Raw genomic sequence first — 27205 nt, 5'->3', positions numbered from 1 at the left:
CTTGGCCAAGGGTGGGGACCTCTCGGTAGGGAAGGGGAGGGCAGTACATGAATCAGTTACAAGGGAAGGAGCAGCTCGAAGAGCTGATCTTCCTCCCCTTGCAAAAGGGGTACTCTAAGCACCAAGTATCAGGTGTGTGTCTGAGGAAGCCAAGTGAAGGAGCTGGGGAAAGCCAGCTCCTCCCCCAGAGTGGGAGGCTGTACCTGGTGATTAACTCCCAAGCAGAGGAGTGGAGCTCATGCCGAGTCCTGAAGGAACCTGTTGGGAGGAGCTCAGGAGTGCAAGAGGGCCAGAAAGACCTGGAGTCGGACAGAGGACTAATCCAGCTGGAGAGGCTTAACATCAACAGCTCCGGTCATGTTCAACTACCTAGCAGTAGAGGTGAGACCTCAGTTCCACCGCAGCTATGGGAGCCAGCAAGGGGTGTCTGGGCCACTGAAGAGCCGCCTAGAGCAGCTGAAGAAGCCGTGGTGGAGGGAGCCCACCCCACTGGTGCTCCAGCACAGTGAAACAGCCAGGCTTGCCATAGACGCCTTTCTTGAGCAGGGGGAACGTGGTTACCTGAGTGCCATCGCAGAGGAACGGGAGCTGCCTTTTCTTTCCACCCTGGACATGGAATATATGAGCCATCAGAGAAATGAAAGCTTTCCAGATCCGAATGCAATGAAAGACAAAGAGGCTGACCCTGGCGATGCGGACACTGGAGACAGGTCCTCCCTCAACTCTGAACTAACATCTGGCACCTACTTTCCACTCATGTCTGATGTGCACCCTCCAGAGCTGGAACTGGGGTGGCCAGGGACATCGCTCCTCACGGTGTCTGGCCAGACTCAAGCCACTGTGATTTTCCAAAGAAACAAAGCTAACAGCATTAAGGATTTGCTCCGGTCTCTGATCAGCCGGGCACGGATGGTATGTATAGAGCTGCATCCCTTGAGTCTTGGGGTCTTGTGCCACAGCACCCAAGTCTTGGTGGCCAGTCCCACAACTGCTCACCACACGCTCCAAGCTGTTGCGGCTGGCATGATGTGGTTGCTTTTTCTCTAGCAGATCTGTAACTGTTCCTGCTCCTTTCCCTTCCTGTAATTTCTTTCTGCCTGGGATTTCACGTCATACAGGCAGTGCCCTTTAAGGCACTCTGTGTTTGCGGGTATGCAGAGCGCACTACCAAAGCCCGGAGCGAGTGAGCGGCAGGGAGTGCAGCGTTAATGCTTAGCTGTCCTCAGCTGGCCGGCCAGCCCTTCTCCCCTCTGCCAGGGAGTTTGCATGGCCAGGGCTTTTCTTGACCCCGGGACATCATGTTAAGCAGGACAAAGAGGATACCACCATTGAGTTGCTGGGGGAGAACACAGAACCTGAGTAAGCTTCTGGGACTGAAAATCCCTGCCTGTGGTTTGAAGTAGGTTAGAATACATCATCATATCTTCTAGACTGGATGTCTGTGCCTCTCTGAGGATGACTAAGATCAGCCCGTTTTGCCCCATCGCACAGTTTCTGCTGGGTAGAGATTGCCAACCCTCAGATGTAATAAAAACTGGACGACGACAATACTTGGCTACCAAGCACAATGCTGGTGTGAATTTACTCACTAAATTATGCTCCTTCTTGCTTCTTTTTACTTTGCCACTATACTGTGTACTAAAGCAGCAGCTCAGACAACTGTATCTCAGACACATTTTCAGCTTTTATTTGTCTTTGTCCTTTTTATGGTTCACCTATGCCATGTTAATTTTTTTGTACTATTTCATTTCAGTAGCATAGTGATATCAAGTATACTTTTAGTGCAAAGTTCACTTTTAACCAGTCAGCTTCTAGGCAATTTCTCTTATCACTCCAGTAGTTTCTTATTTAACTTTACAGTCACTCCTTAAATTCATTACTGCCTAGCACAGAAAGCAGGAGATGAGAATTGTTAAGCCTGGACTTTTGCTGTGTCAAGAACACAAACTGTTACCGGGCAGAGTGAGCTGAAGTGTTATCTTCTATCACCATCTGCAGAGCTGAGCAAACGAAGTTATGTTGTCCTCAGCAGATGAAACTGGGGCCGTGCAGCAGCTCAGATTGCTGTGCAGCGTCGTAACATCATTAAAGAACCACGTATCATTGAAATTTGGGCGTGATATGAGGTAAATGGGGATCTTTTTTTCTTTTGTCCAAAAGAAGACCATTTGCCACAAAGTTACTGCTCAGTCATAAGCAGCCATTGCTTAATGCCTGAACTTCTATTGCACCTTTGTAGGCAAATACAGGAAGTTTTGTCCAGGAAGTAAGTGATAAAAAGCTTTGTTTGTCCTTGCAGGCAGCTGATTTATGATATCTTAAATGATCTGAAAAGTCCTGTGACACTGCATTATTTTCAGCAATGGGGATTAAGACATAGTCATGGCAGAATGCACAAAGTAAATGACTACCAAGAAGCGTCCCCTTTGTCACTTAGCACGTGTCCCGGATTTCTGACGATATTATGATCCTTTAAACCACATGAAAAACATCTTGCTGCTTCCTCAGTTCACAGGAACTTCTCTATTGCTGCAGGGAGGCTGCCCAGGCAGTAGGTGCTTTATTGTACTTTAAGTACATTTTGAGCTTTTTACTTTTTTTGCTTGGCTTGAGAAAACACTGACAATCTTCAGCCCTTTATGTTCTAGCTGGGGATTTTCATGCAGTGTTTTTGACTGTTGCATGAAATGTGAGAATGAGTTTTCAACCATCTTACTGGTTTATTACTGGTGTTTTACTGGCTTCTAGGTAAGCAGCTCTGGCCAGTGCTTCCCATGACTAACTCTATGATTGACAGCAATTCCAGCTCATTCACAACCCCAGTTACACATCTTTATAAGTAATTAATGAGTCATTTTGCTCATCAAACCATCCAAAAGGATGTTACCTGTCTGTCTTTTAATGACAAAAGTGCAGCCAGTGGTAAAAACATCTTTTGCTTGAAATGACAGTAGCAACTGTGCAGAGAACCGCTTGCTTTTTTGCTTTTCAGCTGAGGTTTCTGCATTTCAAATATTTTCTGCACTAGACTTTAAGCTCTCATCATACATCCCTCCTTTAGAGTGTTTCTCCTCCTGTGTGGTTACAGCTAACCTGGAAGGGGGATACAGTGCTGGTGGGATGTGCGAGACATGTTGAGACCCCTGAAAGCTTTTCCTGGGTCCTGTAGACAGGAAGGTGTGTGTCTTCAAATGTTGTTTGCTGTTTTCTCCTGTACAGTCATACAGAACAACATCAGCTGATATATTTTGCAACAGCACATTTGTACTGACAAATCAGCAAAAAATGCATTTGTTTTATTGGTACCTTTTGCTGGTGTGGTTTGTCTTTCTACTTTGCTGTATTTAACCAGCTGTCTTTGAAGATGTATTTTCAGATTTGAGCTTTTCTCTTTGCAGACATAAGAAGGTGCAGTGCAGCCACACCTTAGCCTTCATTTGATAAAACTATTACAATTTTGCTTTTGTTGGATGAGCTCCAATCTATTTTGAACTGTCCATCCTTCTTTCACCCCTCTTGTACAACTGGCTGCACATCTGCATTTATGTGCAATGGTAGAAGGGTCCCTGATGGTCCCACAGGGAAGCAACGTATCACTTCAAATGGCAACACTAAGGTAATGACCAAAACCACACTGCTATTGGCAAATACCAGTAAAACCAGCCGTGCTGGTTAGAAACCAGACAGATGGCAACCCTAGTGGGGTGCTGGTAAGCGCTGTAATTCCCAAAGTGATGACTGCAGTAATTGCTGAATTGTGAGTTTCCAGAACTGGATTTAGGAATACCATGATTTAACCCTACAATGGCAAGGTGTGAATTTTCTAGAGCCTGTGGGGCAGCTGTGTTTCGCAGTGTCCTGACTTGCCAAGGCCGTGCCATGGGCTTGCAGGCTGTGATCAGCATGGTGAGGAATAGGGATGCTCTGAGGCAGCCCCAGTCTTGCAGCTCCCACCACTGAAACCATGGGACTGGAGGCACTGGACATACATTGGTTTGTAAGGCCAGATTGACTTAAATGCCCAAGGCTTTTAAATGTGAGACACGAGTTGCCAGGAGCCTGAACTGGAGATGGTACTTGGGTAGCTAGACTTCCACTGCTTTATAGAGCTCTTGGAAATTATCTCTGAGGCTTTAGACCTCACTTTTGTGACAAAAGGTTCTTAGGAGGCTTCAAAGGGAAGGCTTCCAGGATCGTCTTCTGCCAAAACTTCTTGGCTTTGAGGTTGAGCTGATTATTATTCTAAGAGCTGCCTGCTTTGTTTACCAAGAGGATATGGTAATGAGTGGCCCTTACGGTTGTCCTGTCCATGCTTAGAATGAGCAGCCCCACCATGGGCACCTGCATCTCCACCATGTGAGGCTATGGCAGGGCACAACCTCCCCTCTCTCTGCCTGCAACGCTTGTCACTGCAGACTGCAGTGCACATGGGGCTGCCAGCCTTCCTGCCCGACATTGGCTGCGGGTGCTTGCCAGCACCAGCAGGAGCAGCTCTACCCAAATCCCTCCCATGAAGGGATCGCATGTGAGGAGGCCGTGAATAGAGCCATAACCTGTATCACCTCCTGATGCCAAGCAAAGACCTGCTTTGGAAAATATGAGTCTGACTATCACGCAGGGCTCCACCCAGCTTGCACAAGCTGGCGTCCCGCTGCCTGGGGCGCTTGCTCCCGTGCTGACGCCGGAGCCCTGCCACGAGGCTGCCAGGAGATGCAGGTCTGCCTGGCAGCCTGCTGCATGCAGCCCAGGGCACTGGGTGCCATGGATGACTCTGTGGCACCTGCTGCCATGCACACCCAACCTACTGACTGCTCAGCCCCATCCCCTCTCACAGCGAGCACTGTAGCGCTGGCAGTGCCGTTTTGGGGCAACAGCCCAGAACTTTGCCAAAGCCTGTGAGCACTGGTAGAGGAAAGCAAGACGGTGTGGACCTTCTGTGCACGCTAGGTGCAAGAAATGCCTCTGAGCGTGTGGGATCTGGGCAATAAAGGAGCATCAACCTCTCTTACTTCCCAAGCCAAGTTTAGATTGTCTCCAGGGCCAAGCCTGCCTCAGACCTAAGTTTGAGATGAGCTGAAATATCATGAGGCAAGCGTGGCTAAGAGGGACTTGCCTGAGGCCTTACACAAGGTTTGGGCTATAGTTTTTTCTTGGTGCTTCATCATTAGAAGATGGGTGGCCCATCAAAGTAATTTGGCTAAATTGTCTTTGGCTTAAGGCCAATGTGGAAAGACATGGTGAAGTCCTGCTTTTTTGTGTGGGTCTCAGTCGTACCTAATGCTGATAGCCCAGAAGCAACATAATAACATTAAATAAAAGCATTAATAAGATGCTTCTCACTGCTTTCAAGAGTTCTTCCAGGGCTGACTCTGCTGTCCATGCCAGATGAGCGCATTTCAGAGTTTGCCAGAGGCTCGTAAGGCTTCTGGGAAGATGACACGGACAAGAGCTACAAAAGAAGTACCCTTTGGAGTCAGGCTCTGAAACATGTATCTCCCAGGGCCAGGGTGAGAGAGTGGAGATATGGTTTTGGCCTGGGCAGTAAGAATGATTTTTAGCTCTTGATGACAGCTGCCTTGTGTCCCATGTGGATGCCTGGGATCACACCAGCCTCCAGGAAGGTTCTTCCCCAAACTCTGCTGTGGTGGGCTGGGCCTGGGGTCTTCTGCAAGATGTTGAGGACCAGTGACAGTGTGTAAGGCATCATCACAGAGATGGTCTTTGGGAACAAATCAGATAGAGACAAGAAATCTTGTCCATTTGCAAAAGGGATAAATCCTCAAGGGAGCAGGAAGCAACCTTTTGGCATTGCTGCCCTCCTCTGCCATGGCTCTGGTGCAGAGGGTCTCTCCATGGTGTGTGCAGGCAGAGTGGGGCTAGGAGGACCCAGCTTGCCAAGCAAAAGGCTGGGCAGGAGAGCATGGAGAAGCCAATGGGGCCTCGCTCTGCCCATGGCAGCTGCCTCCACTCGGCACCTAGGCCATGAGTATGAGCCTGGAAAGAGGCAATTTATTAGTGAAAACAGAGGAGAAGAGCTACTGGGCAGTGGGTGATCTGGGAACAGTATTCCAGTCTGGAGCAGAGACATGAGCCTGTCCCCATATCCAAGGACTCTTGGAGCTCCTCTACTCTTTTCTGAAGCTATTCCAGGTCAGACCTGCGAACGTGATTTGGCCTGTTCCTATTTAAAGCTTGAACCACTGCACAGATAAAAGTCAACCTCACTGCTGTCCTCTGCATTTAACTCTGTTTAAAGAGGAGCAGCTGAGCAGAAGTGGCAGGGGAAAGCTCACCCTACGTGGTCTGCTCCCTAGGGTGATTTGAACTATGGAGAACTGCACTCATGGCTGTGCTCTAACACAGGCATAACAGGTGTTTAAAAACAGGATTCCCACCTCCTCATGAGGTGCATGAAGAGCAGCAGAACAAACTGTCATGCATTTTGTGTGCAAGGCATAGTGCAGGGCATGAACACCGAGTAGCAGGGTTAAGTAGGCCATTCAAGCTTTGTTCCAAAACTCAGTGCTTTTTGGGCCATCTTTAGTTGGGCATCCTCTACTAGGTGCAGAAACTCAAAATCAGAGTTATGCACACAACTTCCAAGTACCAAACAGTCACCTTATTTACTGCTAAGATATAGTAAAGGCTGGGACTAAAGTACTTGGTCAGTAGTTAAATTTTTTTTTAGCCTTTGAAATTAAGCTGGCCTGCCAGTAAATCCTTCACTACTTTACCTTTTTCAGTCTCCCAGTGCGTTACCATCTTCCATGAGTTCTTGGTGTTAACTGTTAATGGTTCAAGGTCTAAGTCACCAGATTGCTCTGCAAGTATTCTCAGGTGAAATGCGTCAGGCCTGACAAATCATCCAGCTCAGCAAGCACTCTCCTGCCTGTTCCTTCCTTCTCCAAGATGTCCCCTTGATTCCTGTCACTAATGGTGATAGCCAACAGATGACCCCAACAGTCCCTTCTGATCCAAATAGTGGCTGTCTTGATGTTGTCTGCTGGAAGCCTCACTCTGAGAGGAACAGTGGAACAACTTCTCCAGTCACATCGATTTCCCTTGATCTGTTGTTCTGGTTGCAGGTTATACTGTACTTTGAATTTTCAAGTTCTGGGTCAACTCAGGTGTAGTAGGTGCTTAGAATCACAGAATCGTAGAATCATTAAGGTTGGAAAAGACCTCTAAGATCATTAATTCCAACTGTCAACCCAACACCACCATGCCCACTAAACCATGTCCTGAAGTTCCACGTCTACACATTTTTGAACACCTCCACTGATGGTGGCTCCACCACTTCCCTGGACAGCCTGTTCCAATGCTTGACCACTGTTTCAGTAAAGAAATTTTTCCTAATATCCGATCTAAACCTCCCCCAGGACAACTTGAGGCTGTTTCCTTTTGTCCTATCCTTGTCCTACTTGTCGTGACTGACCTTCCATTTTCTGTATTTTACTTCCAGTTCTTTGAGAATTCATTTAGCCAAGGTGGTCTTGCTGCCTCCCGTCCCATCTCCACAGTGGGGTGGGTTGCCATGGCCTTCTTCAACCTCATTCTTTAAAGAACTGGCAATTCTTGTTAAAATTCTTTTCCTTTCTATAACCTCTCCCTGGAAGACCTTATCTTGCAAGTCTTCCGTTTATTAAGATAGATTTTCTTGAACTTTTTTTTTTAAATAATGTGAGCATTATTCCTTCTTTCTACTGTTAGGTTTCATAGCTATCACTTGCATCCTGGGCTGTGGTAGCAGGAGTGCTGCCAGCAGGGAAAGGGAAAGGATCCTTCCCACACACATTATTCTACAATTTTGTCTAGTCGCCCCTAATCTTGGAACAAGGACATGTATACTCCCTTACATGGCTGTGTGTCCTTCCTGAAAATAAAGATACTTCTTTATATTAATATGCTAGCCATCTATGGAGTCACTGATACCGACTGAATAATGATTTTGGTCAGTCTCAGCTATTCCGTTTATATGCTGTATTTCTGGCATATTTGTTTAAGGCAATGCACATCTGTTGCATCAGAGATATTCAGAGTTTGTGCATGTGCATTACCCTTTCAGCTATTTCTTTCTGTGAATGACAGATGAGACAGGAGGTAACTGGATGGGGAATGTCTTCATAGTTATTAAAAGTGATTTTATCTGCTGTGGTGGGGTAAGGACTGTTAAACACAAAGGTCCAGAAGCAATCTCCAGTCACGTGACTACAGACACACAGTAACTCAGGAGTTCTGAATACTTAATTCATAGTTTAAAGCACAATTCACTCTTGCATGAGATTTCAACAGGCTCTTGGTTTCCCCCCCCTCCCCTCTTTTCTCCTGGCTAGGTCATAGCAATTGTGATGGATCTGTTCACAGACATGGAAATACTGTGTGACCTGCTGGAGGCCTCAAGCAGACGGCATGTCCCTGTTTACCTGATCCTGGATGAAGAGTACTTGAAGCATTTTGTGGAAATGTGCAATAAAATGGCTCTTACTCAGGACAACTTCCCAGTAAGTTTTCAGTCACGCAGTGGATATGATAAACAGATCTTGGATTCGATAAAAACCATGTTCTGTTTGTTCTGTTCCCTCTGCCTCGTCCCTGGGACCTATCCCTTCTCCCATTGTCCCAGGCTAAGAGACCATGGCTGTTTGGTCTAGGAAATCGAGATCCATCTGGAAGCACAGGGGAAGGAGTGGAGGAGCCTCCTAGTCCCATATCTTGATGTTTTGTGGTCGTCGTTTCAAGTTTTACACACAAGAAGTGTGAAGTCAAGGCCAATAAGATGCAGTGCATTACAGAACGCTTTGCTGGGCTGATGCAGATAGACAGACAGAGGTAGACCAGAAAACGTACGTTCATGTGGACCTGTATCATCTCCTTTCCTTGTCCCCTCTCAGCCTGTGCTCTAGGACATAGAATTGCACGACTTAAGTTGCTCATAGTTCAGATCCCTGAGCTCAGTTTAGATTCTGGCCAGAGTTGCTGTAGTGCAATAGCTGGGTGGGGAAGGGAAGCAGTGAGTCCCTTCAGATGTCCTGATACAAAACCTACCATTTCCTCCTAGCCCTGCTGCACTGACTCAGCATAAAACTACATGTTAAAAATCTCATGTTAAGATCTGCTTTTAGGCTTTGTGATTCAGCTGTGCGTTCATGAGGGATTTGGGAAGAGCCTGATTCCCCACTCTGTAGGGGGCCCATCAGTGATGGTGTGTGGTCCCCAGAGCAGGCAAACAATAAAAATTAATATGTCATTGCGACAAGCTCTCTTGGGAGCTTGCAGACTCAGAAATGCACACCAGTATCTTGCTGCTCCCCATAGCCTTTCTGGCTACCACCTACCAATGGAAGTTGTTTTTTTGTTGTCATTTGTTAGTTCTGCAAGGCCAGCAGTCCTGGCTGTGCTCCTTCACTGGGTGCATAGGATTCCCTGGAGGACTGATTTTCTTCCAACCACCAATTTCATAGGTTTTCCCTTCATCTTGGTGGGGAACGCTTGGAAGTTACCTAGTTACCTCAAAACCATTTTTACCCAAAAAACAGGCTAGGGAAAATGCAAAAATAATGTTTTACAGCATTCAAATTAGATGTAGTTACAAATGTCTTAATTTCCCCTCATTTTTAACCTGTCTACACAAAGATTAATTTAGAGGAGCTTCCTTCTTCCCCCATTTTGGTGATGCTCTGTCCTTTCTTGCTTCTCACAAGCTAGACCCATTTCATCCTGCCTCTTGGATGGCAACTGTTAGGGAAAACTGCTTCATGCTGCAGCATGTTTGCTTTCATAAACAACTGCATCACTGAAGTCACCTGGTGGATCCAGATAAATTCCATCTCTCCAAAATTTATTTTATTTGCCTCTTATCCAAGAGCCATTGTTTTTAATTAAAATTAGAATGAGTTCACATCCATGGAGATGTCTACATCTCTTTGTTAGACCTGATGTCATGTCTTGTCCTTGAATGGCTAATTAACACTTGTCTCCCCCATTCAGTGACTCATTGGCAGGTCTCACTGTGAAGCGCGTCTTAAGCTGATGCATCTCAAGCAGTACATTAACATACAGGCTTGATATTCACATCTAAGTGGAATGAGTGTATGTATTTTATTCCTGGCGCTGAGTTGCAACAGGATGCGATGGTAAATCTCCACTTGGAATAATTGGTGACAATTTGTGGTTTAATGGGGAGTTTGGGGCAGTTTTCCCTCCAGCACCTTACTTTGAAGAACACTGTATGAGCCTGCTAGTGTCAAATCCTGGTGCTGAACATCAGCAAATCCCACAGTGGTGCATCGAGCATTGGCAGTGGTCACAGCAGAAGGCTTAACTGTTGGATTTTTCAAATGGCCATCTCCTGAACCTAAAACTACTGCCTAAATCGAGTGAGAGTGGTACCTGGCAGTCTGGCTTTCCTGCAAGACTGCAGGATTCTCATCTTGTTTGGACAATTCAGGGCCTGGATTGCCAAAAGGAAGAAAAGGATGGGAAAAAATGAGGCAGATACCAGAAACTCACACAACACTGGAAAGGATAGAGGGAGTAAAGAAATACTGTGGTGACAAATCTATGGGATATCCCTTACTTGAAGTGGTTTTAACTTTCCTGGGGGTGGAGAAGCAGCTCCTCCCAGTAAGAGCTAATATTAGTAAAACCTCAGCACTGGAAGAAAAAAATTCCTATGTTGATTTGCAACAGGATTAGGTGAACACCTCCCCAAGCATCTAGCTTTATCTTGCTCTATATCAGCAACTTGGGGTGGCATTTCAGAGTGTCACAGGTTAATGGAAGTTGTCAGGGACCTCAGGAAGTCATCAAGTCCAACCTCCTGCTCAAAGCAGTGTCACATGTGAGGTCAGACATAGTTGCTCAGGGCCTTACCTGGTCTCGTCTTGAAAATCTCCAAGCATGGAGACTGCACAACCTCTCCGGGTAACTTGTTCCAATGCTTCTTATGGGGAAAAAGTTTCTCCCTTCTCATAGGTGACAGATGAGGACATTTTTCTGGGACGTAAGGAGGCAACAAGTGAGAGCCACAGTGCAAAATTGTGAAGCTTCAGCTCTGTCCCTGCAAAGATTTCCATGAGCTCAAGAGAAGACTGGACAAGTATTTGGAGAAGAGGTCCAGGGGGGCCACACAAAGACAAACCACAAAAGGCTCAGGAAATCCCCTGAGCCGAAAACAGAGTCAGCAGCAATATTCGGGGGCGGCATCACAAATTATTGCCTTCTTCCTGCTCTTTCCCAGCTGCCATTGCCCACTGCGAGAGATAGACTGTTGGGTCAGAGGGACCCCAGTCTGGAGGAGATTTGCTGCTGTTAAGAAGCCCTGAAGGCAATGGTGCTCCTTGGGCGGGCGGGGAGACTTCCTCAGCGCTACGTGACAGTCAAGCCTTTCCCACTCTGCTGTGATGAGCTCCCCAGCAGATGTTTCCGGGAAGCCCACCTCCTGCCCACAGGCACTCTGACGGAAGAGGAAAGCCGTCAGGAATGGAGTCACCTGCCACGGGGTGACTGCCTCCTGCTCCTCGCCCCCGAGGCACAACTTCCACGCCATGAACCCCACGTGAGGCCAGAGACTGGGAGAGCCGGTCCCTGGCTATGTACAGGCGGCCTGAGGAGCCCACACATGCTCAACCTGCCCGGGAAGAGGAGGGGGAGAAGGCTGATGCCCAGGAGCAGCCCCTGGAGGGGTGGCAGGGACGTGGGTCTACACCCTGTGGAGAACATCTGTAGGCAAATCACAGCTATTCACACTTGTCTTTTGTCTGCAGCACTGGCTGTTAGAAACTGCTGTGTCTGGCCAGACCGAAATCTGCTGCATGGCGGAGGGGAGGCTGTCACCTCCACCAGGAGCACCCACCGGCCATGGGCAGCACCCACCTCCGTCAGAGGCAAAATGACGCTGGCAGCATGTGCGGCCCGTACCAGCTGCTGTGGGTCTTCATCGTTTGCAGGGCTGAAGCTAGGCAGGGATGAGCCGCCTACAAAGGGATCTGCCGGGCCAAACGCAGGTGGTGACAGCTTGTGACAGCTCCTGGTGTGCGGAAGCCGCTGCAGGTGACAGGGGAGCTGGCCTGCAGGGGCCGTAAGGGACGATCTGGCCGGCCAGCGTAGGTGCAGCCTTAGGGGTGCTTATTTACATACGAGAGAGTTTGTTTGGCACTGTCTCATATAGACCAGGTCAGCAACTGTTTCCAGTGACTGCTCTCCTCTTCTGCCTTCCCCAACTGAGGTGCGAATAATTTTTATTACGGGCAAAAACCTCACATTGTGAAAAAGGCTCCTGATGGATATCGAGCGCCTTATTTCCCAGTTTGTACTGGGCAGTCGGTTTTACAGGCCAGAGTTGTATCAGAGAAGTTCTTTGCAGTCTTTACAACAGATGAGGATCAGGTCTGCTTCACTTGAGTACAGCAGCTGAAAATTTTAATATGATTTTAAATATACTGATAAAAGGCAATTCTTAAAATATAGACATACTTTTCTGTAAATCTTTTTTATTGAGCAATATTTTGATTTTAAGAAGCCTGTCACTGGATAAAACCTGAACAGCACATTTGATTGATTAGAAACTTGCTAGTTGTTATGGGTCAAAATTTAGTTTAAATGCAGAGCCATCTACTAGTGTGGTTAATTGAATATTATCAATGATCTGGAAGAAACTGTATAGCCTTACACACTTCAGAAATGATCTGTAGGTTCATAGGATTCTCCAAATCTTTTTCAAACTAGCATTTGTACCTAAGTGCAACTTGTTAATATTTGCTGGTATTTTTATCTTATAGAAGCAGTGTGTGTAATAATGTGTGACAAAATCTTTGGCATGTAGAAGCCAAGAAATACTTAATGCTGTGCTGCATTCTACCTCTGGGAGCAGAGTCTCTGCTCGAGGGAGCCCATCAATGACGCATAAGGGAACATTTCAGTTTGGTTCGATACGTGTCCCCTTACCATCTCTGCTTGCTTTGGTTTCAGAACATGCGCATAAGATGTCTGAGTGGAGACACATACTACAGCAAAGCAGGCAAGAAATTTGCAGGCCAGGTTCTGGAGAAGTTTATCCTGATTGATTGTGACCAAGTTCTTGCTGGTACATACAGGTAAGAAAAAGTAGCAGCTACTGTGACAAAGACTGGTGACACTGAGAAAAGATTCATTACCAAACTACTGAATAATGTAACTCTTTTTTTTTTCTCCATTATAATGATACGCTGGTTTTCCTCTTCATTTCCCCTGATAAATGTCAAGTTTCATCTTCATGCTTTACCTTCTTCTACTCCGTCCTCTTGCTCATACCTTGCTGTTTAGCTTTCAGATAGCATTAACTGCTTGTCTGCCAACACCGACACTTCCTGGACACATCTATGAGTATTGCTTCATTTCTTAAGAATGTAAAAAATGTTCTACTAGGTCAGATGATGTTCCACCTAGCCTCGATTCTGTCTCCAGCTGATGCTGTTTAGGGACAGCAGTCCAAACTGCTATCTGTGGTCCATCCCCCTTGTCCTCCCACAGCATGTGCAATCGTTGCATACATCCCTACTTACTCCCTCCAGTACCTGTTGTGTACCTATTGTCCGTGAATTTGCCCTAACTCATTGTTCTAAACCAATCTCCTACTAATTTCATGAAGTGCTTCTAGTTTTAGTGCTGCAGATTGGTAAAATAGCTGTCCTACATTCAACTAAGTCATTGCTTTCACAGTTTTCCAAACCTCCATCTTATCCACCCTCCATGCCCTTTTCTTATCCGAAGTAAAGACCTCTGCCTGTTCAGTCTCTTCTCATAAGGCAGCTGCTGCATCCCTCAGTCATTTTAACTATCTTTCTCTGCACCCTCTCTAACCTCACTATGTCCTTCTTGAGATGCAGAGATCAGAACTGCATGCAGCCCCCAAGATATGGCTGCACCAAGGTGTCAGAGGGTCAAAATGACGCCCTCTGCTTTGTTATTATCACCCTTGCTGACAGTGGCCAACACGCTTGAATTTTTTAGTTGCCATTTCACACTGAGATGATGATTTCAGAAAACTGTTGATGAGTCCGAGCTCCTTCCTGAGCTGTTCCATGTTCAGCATCAGAGAGGCCTGATAGAGATAATTTTTTCCCTATGGGTACACCACATTTTCCTACACTGAAGTTCATCATCTTCCACATATTTGTCCACTTGCTCAGTTCTTTGAGGTCCTTCTGGATTTCCTCACCTTCAGTGTGGTATTCAACCACCTGAAGGAATTGAGGATCCTCTGCAAACCTGGGGATTTCACTGCACCCCTCCACGGTCATCAATCAGGTGAAAACCAGTCCCAGCCCCAGTCTCTGGGGCCTCACTGCTGACTCTTACCCATGCTGAAAACTGACCATTAAGCCCTACCCTGTGCATCCTCTGCTTTCACCAGCTCTCAAGTCCATAACAAGACCTTTCCTCCATGCTCACGGCAACTTAGTTTCTTAAAAGGTTTTGGTGTAGAACCTTGTCAAAGGCTGTTTGAAAACCCAAAAATATGTAGTTGACTGGTCCCTTTATCCATGTGCTCACTGGCTCCTTCACCAAACTCCAGAAGGTCTGTGAGGCAGAGCTTGCCTTTACAGTAGCCCTGTTGACCTTTTCCCAAGACGCTGTGCTTCTCCATGCCATCAGTAGTCTAGTTCTTGACAGCTCACTCTGCCATGTCCTGGGATGGAGGTCAGCTGCAGTGGTATGGGGGCCTCAAGATTACGTCCAGAGACCTCTCTGTAGGTGGGATCATATTGGAAACCTCACAGTCCTCAGCAAACATCTTTGCAGTGGCCTCGGTACATGGGAGTGAAACACATCTCAGTATCACCAGCCTCAGCAATGGGTGCAAAAAATTCATTGAGGTTCTCTGCTATGGTCTTGCCATCACTGAATGCCCCTTTTGACCCATAGGCCTCAAATGGGCCCACCAATTTCTTAACTGCCAGTACAGCGTTTTTGAACAACCTTCAAGCTGTAGTCATCTTAGGTTTTTTTGACTGCTCCTTTTCATCTCTTTTTGACTAATTGCTGCATTTTTACATAGTTACCTTTCTTGAAATTGAATATCCGTGTGCTGCACTTATTTAGATTAATTAGCTCTCTCCCACTACAGAGTTAAAATTGTGTTGTGAGCATTATTACAAATGGGCTTTTCCACTTCTACCTCTGGAACTGTCTCTTATGCATCATTCCAGACCACATCCTGAATAACATCTTTTCTTGTGGGTCAAACAATTTAGACTAGTTAATTCTGGCGAGTAATCATTTATTGCTTCCAAGAAGTTTTTCTCCACAGCTCATCCCAGTGAAGCATTAACCTAGTATGTATTTGAGTGGATGAAATCTCCCACTATTACTACCTGTCCTAATTTTGCAGCCTCTGTAATCTCAGTTAACACTGTCTGATCACCATCACTGTTCTGATCGGAGGGGTGGGAGTACTGTTCTTGTACCATATTACTAGACTCTGAGTTTTCCACCTATAGATCTTTCCCACAGTATTTTCATGCTGTTGCACTTCATATTATCCTTTACAAACAGTGCAACTCCCCAGGACAGACTGTTCCAATATTTCTGTGAATTTGGTGTCCTGGCAATACTTTGTTCTCCTTCTACCAGGTCTCCTTGAACACTGCTCTCCCCCTCCCTTTCTCTCTCTTTTCCATCTCTCAGCCAGCACATGCTGGACCCTCAATCTGCCAGTGTCCTCAACAGTGCTGTAGCTCTAAGCTGCACCTTCTCCTCTGCTTTTGACTTCATCATCTCTGAGTGTGGAGGTCTCACCTTACCAACTCCAGCAGTGAAAAATGGAAGTACCCAGTTGAAACTGGTTATGTAGAGTATATAAACAATATGGAGAGCAGTGTCTGGCAGCTTTTTGACCATCCTAAGACATGTATCTAAGAGCAATGGAGTGAATCACTGCCTGGAAACATCTACCCATCTCCACTGACTGCAGGGGGGCAGGGATTAGATAACTGAGACGACTCATTTTTCAATGGCTAAAACTGAGCGTGTGTCAGCTGGATTGATCTCCACAGCTGGAGGAATGTCTTATTGCCCTGTGGCCCAGAGTCAGGGTATTGCTTAAAACACAGATTTGGTTCTCTGGGTCAGTTCCTCCCTCTGCTGTGCTGGGGCAGGGATTTGGGTCTGCGGTGTGCTTCCTTTCTATAGATCTCTGTATAGCTGAAATTTCTTGAGTTCTGGAAGATAATTATTCAGCTGAATAGGGTCTTATATCTGATTCTCTGCTGTCCCAGTAAGCACATGATGTTCTGGACTAAAAGAAGCAGTCTCTCCGTGGAATTTGTTCAACAGTGGTCAGAAACACTTCCACAGGAGAAAACCAGAAAGTCTGCTACTGGATATACTGCAGCCTGGTACTATACCTGGTATAGTAGATATTTAGATTCCTCTTCCTGCAGATGGGAAAGCTAGATTCAAAGGATGGGAATAGTTACTGAGTAAAGCCAAAGATCCAGGGATGATACAAGAAAGAGGGTAAGAGTGTTTTTACTCAGGCTTTACAGTTCAACAGTCTTGTGTGCAAAGATCAGAGGTTTCAGAACCTCCGGGGTTATATGTTATATGTGCTGCTTCATGTTCAATTTGCCATAGGAGACTTTTTCTCACCAGGGTTGGCCTCCACATGGCAATGGGTTATGCAGTTTAATTTATGTTTTGTGTGAAGAAGTGATCCATTGTATTTACATTAGATCTACTGCTAGATAATTACATTTGATGCCCCCAAATTCCTATAACCTGGGCACAGTAAATCGCTGTTCCCTATTTACTTTCTTGACTGCATCCATGATTTTGTCCTCCTCCATTATAATCCCTAATGTGAATTACCTCTTCTCCAGCTGAAGTATCCCCAGCTATTCAGTCATTTCTTGTGCAGGAGAACTTCCAGACCTTTAATCATGATGTCTATCTTTTGTGAGACAAATTGACCAGAACCGCATGAAGTGGTCAAGATAGCCCCACAAACTACACTTTGGCATTGTAGTATAGTGGTGACGTCTGGCTTTTCCTCTGTCCCTGTTCTGGCAGCTCCTAGTCTGCTGTTTGCCTTTTTGACTAGTGCTAAACATTGAAGTGATCATTTTTTTTTAACTGTCCATGGGAATCCTGCCCTCTTTCCTAAGTGTTAATATCTGAGAACTCATCAATATATAGATACCGTCAGGGTTTTGCAACAGGTTTGAATTTATTGACATTGAATTTTGTCTATAATTTTGTCAGTTACTCACCCCATACCATAAGATCCTCTTGCAGCTTCTGATTATCCAGTTTTCTTCTGACACCCACGAATAATTTTGTCATGAGCTCTGACATGGACTGTTTCTACCATTTTTCTGAATATGTTGGACAGAAGTGATCCCAGCACAAAATTTGTGGGATGCCAGAGGGTAGATTAAAACTATTGCTGGCATTTGTATCCCATCTTTAATCATCTGTTACTCCTTAGGAAGAACCTTCTTTGTACTCCGTGATCACTTAATTTTTCTGAGAGTCCTTGCTGAATGGCTGTGTCAAAATCTCTTTGAAAATTCAAGTATGCAACATCAAGCAGATCATATGCATCTGTGTGCTTGCTGCCTCCTTCAAAGAACTGCAAGAGGCTTTTGAGGCATGGCTTCCTTCCAAAAATATGCTGAGTCTTCAGCATTATGATTATAGTTATTTATGCATCTAATCATTTTGCTTTCTATTTGCTTCTACCAGTTTGTTCAGTATGGAAATAAGACTGCCTGGTTTGTAGTTTTCCAGGAGCTCTTTAAAAGGTTCACATTTACTACTTTCCATTCCTCTGCTACTATGTTCAATTTTAAATGATAGGTTATTCACTGGTTAATAATTGGAAAATTGCTGACTTCCAGTTTTTGAAAGCTATTTACTTTAATATTTTCCTTTAATGCACCTTTTTACTATGGTGACTTTTTGGATGTTTTAAAATGTCTTTATTTTGATAGGTACATTTTCTCTGAGATTCTAATATAGCATCTTTAAACAATCTTCATGCTGCCTCAAGCATTTAACCTTTTTGGTTACTCTTTTAAATTTCTTTTTAATAGCATTCTTCACTTTCTCTTTTAAGTTAAGTATTACCGTTGTGGATTATTTAGGTCCTGAAAGAATATTTGATATGGGTACGTCATGGTTATTTTTTTACTGAGTGGCCTTTCCAAAGAAACTTTCTGAACTGGTAATGTTATTTCTCCTTTTGTTGGTTTTCTGGTTAGTTTCTCCAAAAAGTGGTCATTTATAGTGTCTAAAATGCAGTTTCTGCAACTCTCCTAGTAATGGCCCCCACTCAACATGGCTATAACTGAATGTCGCTTTATTCCTCTGCTTTCTGCCTTCTTAGCCTCCCGGCGCTTCCTCAGCATGGCATATTCACCATCAGCACTCCGCTCAGAAGGTTCACAGTATAGCCCTAATACTATATTTTTCCTATTTGGGAGCAGAATTTTAAGCCAACAGAAATACAATTCATTTGTTGATGTATCATTTACCTTATCTGACTGGGTTTTTTTAAATGTATTATGCCACTACCCCAGCAACATATCCTCTGTTTGTCCTTTCAATTTCTGCCCTTGCAGTTTTGTTCCTTGATTTCCGTCTACCCAGTAAGTTTCTGAGATGCCTCCTGTGTCAGTCATTATTTCAGCTCAGGTATTTCACAACATCTATCTGTTTCTTTAGCTCATAAAATTTATGTATGCATGTAAACATTTGTGTCTGACCTGGTTGTTCACCACGGTGCACTTTTCTAAACACAGTTTTATTTTTTCAGATGTTCTTCATCAATTCTAATTTCTTACCTAAGTGTAGTAGATTTCCATCCTGTCCTTCTATATAGTTCTATATAGAATATAGTTTTCTTGCTTTTATTCCTAAGGTAAGGTGGGCAGTCTCAAACTGTGTGGCATTCTACACATCACAGCTTTGCTCCAGGATCTGATTTAAAGCCTCCCTATATCTTCTGCGTTACATTGTGCAGCAGTCAGGTTTCATTTAGGTTAAGATGGAATCCAGCTTTCTTTATAGAGTCACTATGTTCTTACAGTTTTCCATTTCCTTATGATTTACCATGTTTTCACTAACATAATTTCCATAACTATGTCCTGAAATGCTCTTTTACTTCTCTATCCCATTCTAAGCATGGAAGAGGGAGCATTTTATAAGGCTACCAGTAAAATCTTGATCATTTTTAGCTTCCTACTTAGGTGCTTTTATTTTACCCCCGAGACTCATTCGGTATCTGTTTATGTTAATGGGACCTATACAGACATTGACCAGTGGCTTCTCTGTAGTGCTCCATAACTTAGATCCAACCTGTCCTTCACTCCAGTGAGCAACTCACTCGTCATTCTTTGCTGTCATCCTGCCTGAGCATTGAATCATGGAGGACCATGTCTGTGTGCTGTCTGTCTCCTATGGACACCAACACAATTTAGTACCTTCCATATAGTTTGGTTTGTACGACCTGGGGACAGTTACCACGCTGACCGTCAGTTGTCTCTTTTCCAGACTCAACATCTGCTGTTCCTCAGAGGATTGAAGTCGAGTGAAAGAATTACACATGTCTTGCAGGCCACAATGTAGTTCATACGTCAACAGGATGTTTGCTTTTTTTCTCAATACTGTGACACTACAGACACCTGTTTTCCTTAAGACATGCTCTAACCCCCAGAGCTGCTGCCTACTCATTCTCCAGCCTGTATTTGTGCACCTGACTGTGACTGCCTGGAATATATTTTCTTTGAATATTTTCCTGTGGAACTGCATCCATTTTTTCAGAATCTTTTTCAAACTTGTATCTGTGCAGTCCCTTTCCATTGGATAGGATTTGTGAATTTAATGAGTGTACACTCTTCCATTATTTAGGCTGCACCTGAAGATATTGGATAGCACTAGAGCCAAGATGCTAGATCCCTCTAGAGTTTCAATACATCCTTCTGTGTTGACAGTGAATCCAGATGTCTAGTCTCTCTGCCTCCTCTCCTGCAGAGGGGTATTTTCCTTGACTATTCTTGTCTGTCCTTGACTATTCAGGTATTCCGTAAGTGTCATTTAATTCTTCAGCTGTAAGAAAAGACTCTTTTCTCAAATGCATGCTCAAATCATGCCTGAAATCCATTTTTAGTCTCTAGTTACATCTCTAGCCATCAGATTCTCTCTTCTATGATGCCTATATGCAGTATTACATGCATGTAGCAAGAGTAGTATACATACTGAGATTTTCATATTGAACCCCATATGCTGATACTGTTGTTCTCTATGCGGACATTTTCCTTGATAGTTTTGTAAAAGCCCTTTTTATTTTCCAAAATACTTTTGGCAAGCCAAACTCATTCTGATCTATTGCTGCTTATTGGTATGGCAATCAGGCATGTTTTTGGGAACCAAGCTCAGTGCTCTTACCTTAAACAACCATAGGCAAATTAGTTTAGACCCCTCAACTCTTATGTGTTTATTGATTAAATATTTCCCTGTGTTTTCCATCTTTAACATTATATTTCCTCTAAATGAAGACAAGGAGAAAACAGGGTTCATTGAGATATCTAGGAAAAGCAATAATCTAAAGTCCAAAATGTAATTATATATCTAGTTATTTAGTAGTATTCTGGGCACCAGAAGAAATAGTATGTTTCTTTGAGCACTTATTTAACATAACAGAGTGAAGGATATGACGACAGTTACTAATGCAGCAGATGAGAGGAGGCTATGGGCAAATAGGGCTAGAGCTAAACAGGATCTTGAACAGGAAAACTAGAGTAAACATAGCCAGGTTAGGACTAGAGAAAAGAGGTGGTATTGTCAGCCTGAAAGGGAGTTACGTGGCTGTTTGACTTACGTGGCTGTTTGAGTTGCTTTAGAGGAGATTAAATTTCTCAGCTCAAAATGGAAGATGGTCAAATTATTGGTATATGTCCTGCCACTGGCAGAGAGAGGAAGGAGCTCATTGTTTGCTATATTGTAGTGAAAGAAACTCAAGATTGGGGGTTGAAGCTGACATGACAACTGAAACTGAAAAATGAGAGGAGAAAGTTGAGAGGATTACAAAAGCTCTGCACCTGGCTTCAGTACAGAGGAAGAAAAAACTAAGTACCTAAGTGTTTGGCAATGTACAGATAAAGCTTACATGGGTTTGAAGCTGGAGGAGTCTTGGAATTTCTTTAAAAGAAAGATGCTGATACTCTCAGGTATCCATGTCCCAAGGAAGAGGAAAGAGCTTTTATAGAGCAAGTTCCAGATCTAATTTGATGAACAGTCATCTCAAGAAAGAAAGAAATTATAATTAAGCAGAAATTCAGTGCATAAGGAACAGAAAGCATAGTGTATCAGCCAGGAGACCCCAGGCTGATATGTATAGCAATAAAGTGAGCATTGCCAGAAGATAAGTAGTATATAATCTTGTGGAGCACACCAAAGCAAAGAGGAGGAAGTCCTCAGGTGTATAAATAAAAAGTGAATCCAGAAGAAAGAGACAAGGCATGCTACTGTAAGGATGAATAAGAACTAAGAGAGAACTGAGATGGGATGCCCAAATTAACTCAATACATTGCACTTTTTTTAATCAAAATGAAGATGAAAAAATGAGGAGTGGAAATGATTTCAAGTGCATTGAAAGCAAGTTTAAAGAGTTTACTGCAATAAAGTCAGATTATTGTCATCTTATCAAAGAAAATGTCACTTGAAATTAAGGGTTAAGTAATGAGTCTAATGTTGTATCAACATTTAGCAACCAGCAAAAATGACACACAGAATTTTGTATTGGCATACAGAAAGAAAAGAATGCCTTTGACAGCCAAGGTGACAGAAAAGCAATAAAAATGGTAAGAGAAACTACTGAAAGAAGCAAAAAACCTTCTCCTGCAAATTGGTATCTCATTAGTTGGAATACCTGAAGCAGAGAAGCCGAGTGTGAAGAACTGCGAGTCACCTGTACAATACAGCTGTAGAAAGGCCGCTGCAACCCTAGACCGTGTTGCAGTTTTACAGAGGGACACGCAGAAGAGCTAATCCTGTTGTTGAAAAATGCTGCTGGGACTGGGACCTCGGCTGGAATACCGAGTGGCAGGGTGTCCTTGCCACTCGTGCTCGACCCGAGCCAGAGCACCAGGGCAGGGGATGCTGCGGCGGGACGGGCAGGTGCCTGCCTCCGCTGGGACGTGATGCTGTGACTCCATCTCCTGGCCAAAGGCTGAGCTGCCCGCGTTCCCCCAGGCTCCCGCTCCAGGAGGGGCTGAACGCAAGGCAGGGAAGGGATCCAATCCTACAGCAATCCTTTCCCAGATTCCTGTAATTTGTGCCCCAGGGTGATTCAGAACTGGTTACGGGATCTCTGTGTGCGGCAGTTTGTTACGGAAAAAATAATGGCAGGAAAATCCTACCACTTTAGAAACTCATACGAATTTTTAGCATCCGCAACGGCCTGCAGGGAGGAGCTCCACAGCTTGCCTGTGTGTTGTGTTGTGCAAGGAAGTATCTCTTCTTGTCTGTGTTGAATTTGTAACTTGTTAACTTCATTCAATGCCTCATTTTTATACCACAAGAGACCAAGAATGATAATTCCCTGGCTATTTCCCCCATGCCATCCATGGAGGAGACCTTTATCAGTTTGTAGTGATAGGAATAGCCATGGCTGGCACAGCCATATGGTTCTACCATGCAAACCTGTACTATGGCAAGGAGGATGGCTGTGTCACTTGGGGGACTTGGATGAGTCCTTCCAGGTCCTGTCGTGACACAGAGTGGGCAGCCCGGCATTGGATCAATATGGGAAACTGGGACACAGTAATGCTTGGGCTGGAGAAAGAGCCATAAGAGGCGTCAGTGGCAGGGACAATCATAAGGCCAGGGATCTGAAGCTGCTTCCCATACAGAGGAAAGGACAGCTCATGTGAATGAGAGGAGATGGCTGGGTGTATCTGACTTGTGCGTTCCTGTAGGGAGGCAGTACTTGGGTCAGAGGGTGCTGGGAGAAGACAGAAGGTGGAAGTCATTTTGTCTGGGGAAAAAAGGAAAACCTGAGCAAGACCTCTTGTTTACCTCCTGCTAAGATGGCCAGAGGCCTTGATGGGTAGCTGTTGTGAGGTTCTGGCTAGACCATTTGAGTCTGAGACATGAGAACTCCTAGTCAGAATGAGGATGACAAACGTGACCGCTTGCACAGCTCTGTTTCCAGGTCTGCTGGCAACAGCAGTACGGCAGGCATTATCCTCCACCTGCCTGACCAGGGTCCTCTTGCAGTTCACAGCACAATGCTCACAGTGTGAGGGATGCAAGCCTGCCCCTCCGGAGGGGCTCTTTGGGGGGGTGTATGCGGAGTGTAAGTATACTACTTTTTTCAAAACAGCATTATGAACCATAACAACTGCATACTGCTCAAGAACAAGCCAAGAGCTCTTTCTCCTACTAAAAGGTCCCAAATAGCTATCTTGTGAAGTAAGCATTGATGAGGTCCCAAAACATAGTGCCAGTATCTTGTCCTGAAATTACATTTACTTGAGAATAATTGGAATCTCCTATTACAATTGCTGTCCTATATTTTCTGTGATTTCATCCTGCTCTTGTCAAAGTCAGTATCTTGCTTTAGCAGCTGATAATGCAGCCCTAAGCTGGTACTTCCATCTGTGAATGTTCTGTTTTATTTAACACAATTAGTCTGCTAATCTGGTTTGACTATAGCAAGAGTAAAAGCTGATGACTGAGGTGACCAAGAGCCTGAGGAGCCTACTCTGTAAGAGGAGATTCCCTTTTTAATCTAGGAAAATGAAGATTGGGAGGAGAAATATGGTTACTATCTGTAGATATATGGGGGGAGGGCTAATTAAGTTACAGTTTTGGCACAAACAACAGGTAGGGTTAAACAGATAAGGAAAATATGCAGGGTGGCAATTAGTGAAAGTTTTTCCCCAGCTGGGGCAAAACCTAATTCGTTTTAAGGTGGAAGATAACAAGCTCCCAGAAAAGATCCCAAGACATTGCACTGCAAGAGCAGGGACTGGACTTGCTGAGCAAAGGACTCCTGAACTTCTAACACCGTGCATCTCTTAACTGGACAGCAAGGAAAAGATGGAAAGAGTCTGAGGAATCTCACAGCAATATTTATGGAAAACATCATGAGCCTTGCTGTCCTGAGGTATTCCTGTGGGGCTCTAGAGACCTCTGCTCCTCAAAGCAGTGCCTAAATGCCTCCATTCCTCACCCTCCTGTCTGCCTAAGTGGCTCCTTCAAGTCATATGTTGCAGGACATGAGAACACAGCTCCTGCCAAGGCAAGGGAAGAGAGCAGGAGACTAGGCATGCCTTGATATCCCCTCAAACGGTCTCCTGGCCCTCTGTGGAAGGTATGGTTGCAGTGTACCATGCTAGCCAAATGCTGAGCTAGAAAGTCTGCAATACAAATACGAGTTGGGCAGAAAGAGCCCTTCTCATTTATGAAGCACTGAGCTTCATTTATCATTCCGTGCTTAGTGCTTCATATCTCATTGTCCCAGAGCCGCACCATCTCCAGCCAGTCAGAGCTCTCCTTGCCAGTGCCTGCTTGATACAAACCACGCACACCGCAGTACCTGCATGGACTGACAAGCCTGCCCACGAACGGTTAGCTGGTACTCTCCAGCCCACGGATGGGATGAGGAATGGGAAACGATCGTTCCTTGCTTATGGGCAGAGAGCACTGGCAAGAGGAATATGGAGAAGAAAAGGCCTGAAACGTACTGCTGTGCTTTTTAGGCAGGGACCTGTTGCTGCTGTACATCCTTCATAAGGCTAAGGAAAACCAGCTGATATGTCTCCTTCATTGTTTATATTTCCATATGGTTCGTTACATTGCTGAGCTGAAATCAAATGACCATTTTAGAGTTGTTCTTTTGTAATTCTGTAATGAGTACATTCATCTCTACAAGTAATCTCAGACGTGCATACTTCAGATAAAGTTTTAATGACATAAATTGGTCAATGCTAGGTATCTTGGCACTCTGTGAACTAAAGTTAGATGTGGCGTTTTTTTTTTCCTTTTTTCACAGTTTCACCTGGCTTTGCAGCCAAGTCCACACCGGCCTGGTGACCCACTTCCGTGGTCAAATTGTTGCAGAGTTTGACAAGGAATTCCGGTATTTGTATGCAGAGTCCAGAGCAGTGACCAGCTTCTGTGTGCCAGATCCTGGAACGTGCCCCTCATCTCAGGGTATCTCAAAAGTTGCCAACTCCCTTTTAAAACTCACACAGGTGAATGATGCTGAAACCTTGAGCCCCTCCAGCAGCCTTTCCAATGTAAGCATCAGAAGCATAAAAATGTCTCCCTTTCTCAAAAACTCCAGCTGCAATCTACACCAGGAAAAGCAAGATTCAAGCTCTGATTCTGGTAATAAGAAGGGGAAGGAAGACACATCTCTGAAGCCCGCTTGCCCTAAGCAGCAAGGAGAACCACCAGACTCATTGAACAGTCCTCCAAATAAATCCACCCCAGCTTTGTATCACAAATCAAATCTTGTGACAGCAAAGACATTCTTGCAGCCAGAGCCTTCCCCTGACACGAGCTCCAATAAACCTGGTTATCAAGGGGACAATAATGCTAACAGCAGCCACTGCTCCCCACTAACACAGGAGGAGATTTTGCAGTCCCTTTCAGAGGGTGCCAGTAGCAATGGGACAAGCATGAAGCAGAAGGGGCCTGCTGCTACCTCCAGGGAACCAACAGCAGAAAATGACAATGCTTTTTATGGGATGGAAAAAAGACAGACTCCCGGACAAGGAAAATTGGACCTGCTATCCCCCTATCACCAGCTAAAAAGGGATAAAAAGCCTGTAGTTCCTTGCTATGATAAATTCACTGAGGACATGCTGATGGAAAAGAACAGTGCGTATGGGGCTGAGAAAAGAATGACTCTTGGGCACAGTAAGCTGGATCTGATCACCAAGTACAACAAGTTAAAATCTAAACATATACATAGTCGGTTTGAACTCTGACCTGGGCCTCGAGGTGTCCTTTGGTCTTACTTGCAAGTGGTTGCTTTTCCCCACCAATCATCACATATGGGCCTTGAAATCAAAATATGGGTGGCAAATTAGTCCTATTAAAAGGTGTCTGTGCTGTTTCTAATATATGCAGATGACTGATTCAGATTATATTAGCAAGTACAGTTCAAATTTTCAATTACAAGATCATGGCAGGAGAGAGAAAATGATATAAACATAATCCATACTTCTATGTTCTTTTTTTACCCATTTGGGAAAGAACAGAGATGTATGTATCATACAGCAAAGCCATTGCTACAGCTGGAAACTGTTTGGCCACTGAGGTCTTCAGGGTGAACCCTGGTTCTCTTTGTATTGAGTGATTCCTCTCCCTGTATCCATGTGCTGAAAATTAAATGGTCAAAGGCAGGGTAACGGTGTTAAAAATAAAGGAGCTGTTCTGCTGGAAAGAGCTGTGTTGGGTCCCTCGTGGGGAGGTGAGCGCCCCAGGCTTGGCTAGGGCCCCTCTGTGCTGAGCTGTGCCATTCCAGGAGGATGCGGGTGGCATGTCTGGGCACACGGTTGGCATCTGCACATAGAATCATAGAATAACTTGAGTTGGAAGGGACTCGTAAGGATCATCGAGTCCAACTCCCTGCTCCTCTCAGGACTACCTAAAACTAAACCATATGACTAAAAGCATTGTTGGCACGTAAGCGGTGTCTGCACGTGGGTGAGATCACCACATGGGAGGTGTCTGCACAGAGGTCATCTCTGAACACAGGTGGCAGCTGGCACAGGTCATGCCTGGACACAGGTGGCCTCTGCAGGTGAGTTGCATGCTGAGGCACTTGGGTGGCATCCGGATCACAGGTGGCATGTCTGCACACAGACATGCAGCCGGGCGCTGTTGTACACAGATGGTGTCAGCACAAAGGTGGTGCTCGGAGCTCACAGGTCATGCCTGGACAGGGATGGTGTGTCTGCACACGGGTGGGGGTGGCCCACGGTGGCGCGTCCAGGCACACAAACAGCAATGGCATGCCTGGGCCCATGGTGGCCTCGTCAGGTACAGGTGGCTTTCTCAGGTACAGGTCGCCTGTGAGGGCGCCTGGGTGGCCTCAGCCTGCGGTGGCGTAGCTGGGCACATGGTGTCGTGTCATGGCCTAGTGACCTGGCGGAGGCCAGTGTGGCGTGTGGTGCGTGGGGACGTGCTGCTGTCACGCAGACCTCGG

At 45.1% G+C, this 27205-nt stretch overlaps 1 protein-coding gene across 1 annotated transcript; it reads left to right on the top strand.

Annotated features, from left to right (window-relative positions):
• The first annotated feature begins 251 nt into the window (after nucleotides 1-251).
• On the top strand, nucleotides 252-25982 carry FAM83C (family with sequence similarity 83, member C). The gene is made up of 4 exons (XM_010290658.1): nucleotides 252-912; nucleotides 8334-8501; nucleotides 12970-13094; nucleotides 25040-25982. Exons 1-4 carry the CDS (start codon nucleotides 358-360, stop codon nucleotides 25980-25982), a joined length of 1791 nt encoding a protein of 596 aa, XP_010288960.1. The 5' UTR covers nucleotides 252-357.
• The last annotated feature ends 1223 nt before the right edge of the window (nucleotides 25983-27205 follow it).

The sequence above is a fragment of the Phaethon lepturus genome, unplaced genomic scaffold (genome assembly GCF_000687285.1).
Source record: "Phaethon lepturus isolate BGI_N335 unplaced genomic scaffold, ASM68728v1 scaffold43287, whole genome shotgun sequence".
Lineage (NCBI taxonomy): Eukaryota > Metazoa > Chordata > Aves > Phaethontiformes > Phaethontidae > Phaethon > Phaethon lepturus.
This window is presented reverse-complemented; position numbering and strand designations above follow the sequence as displayed.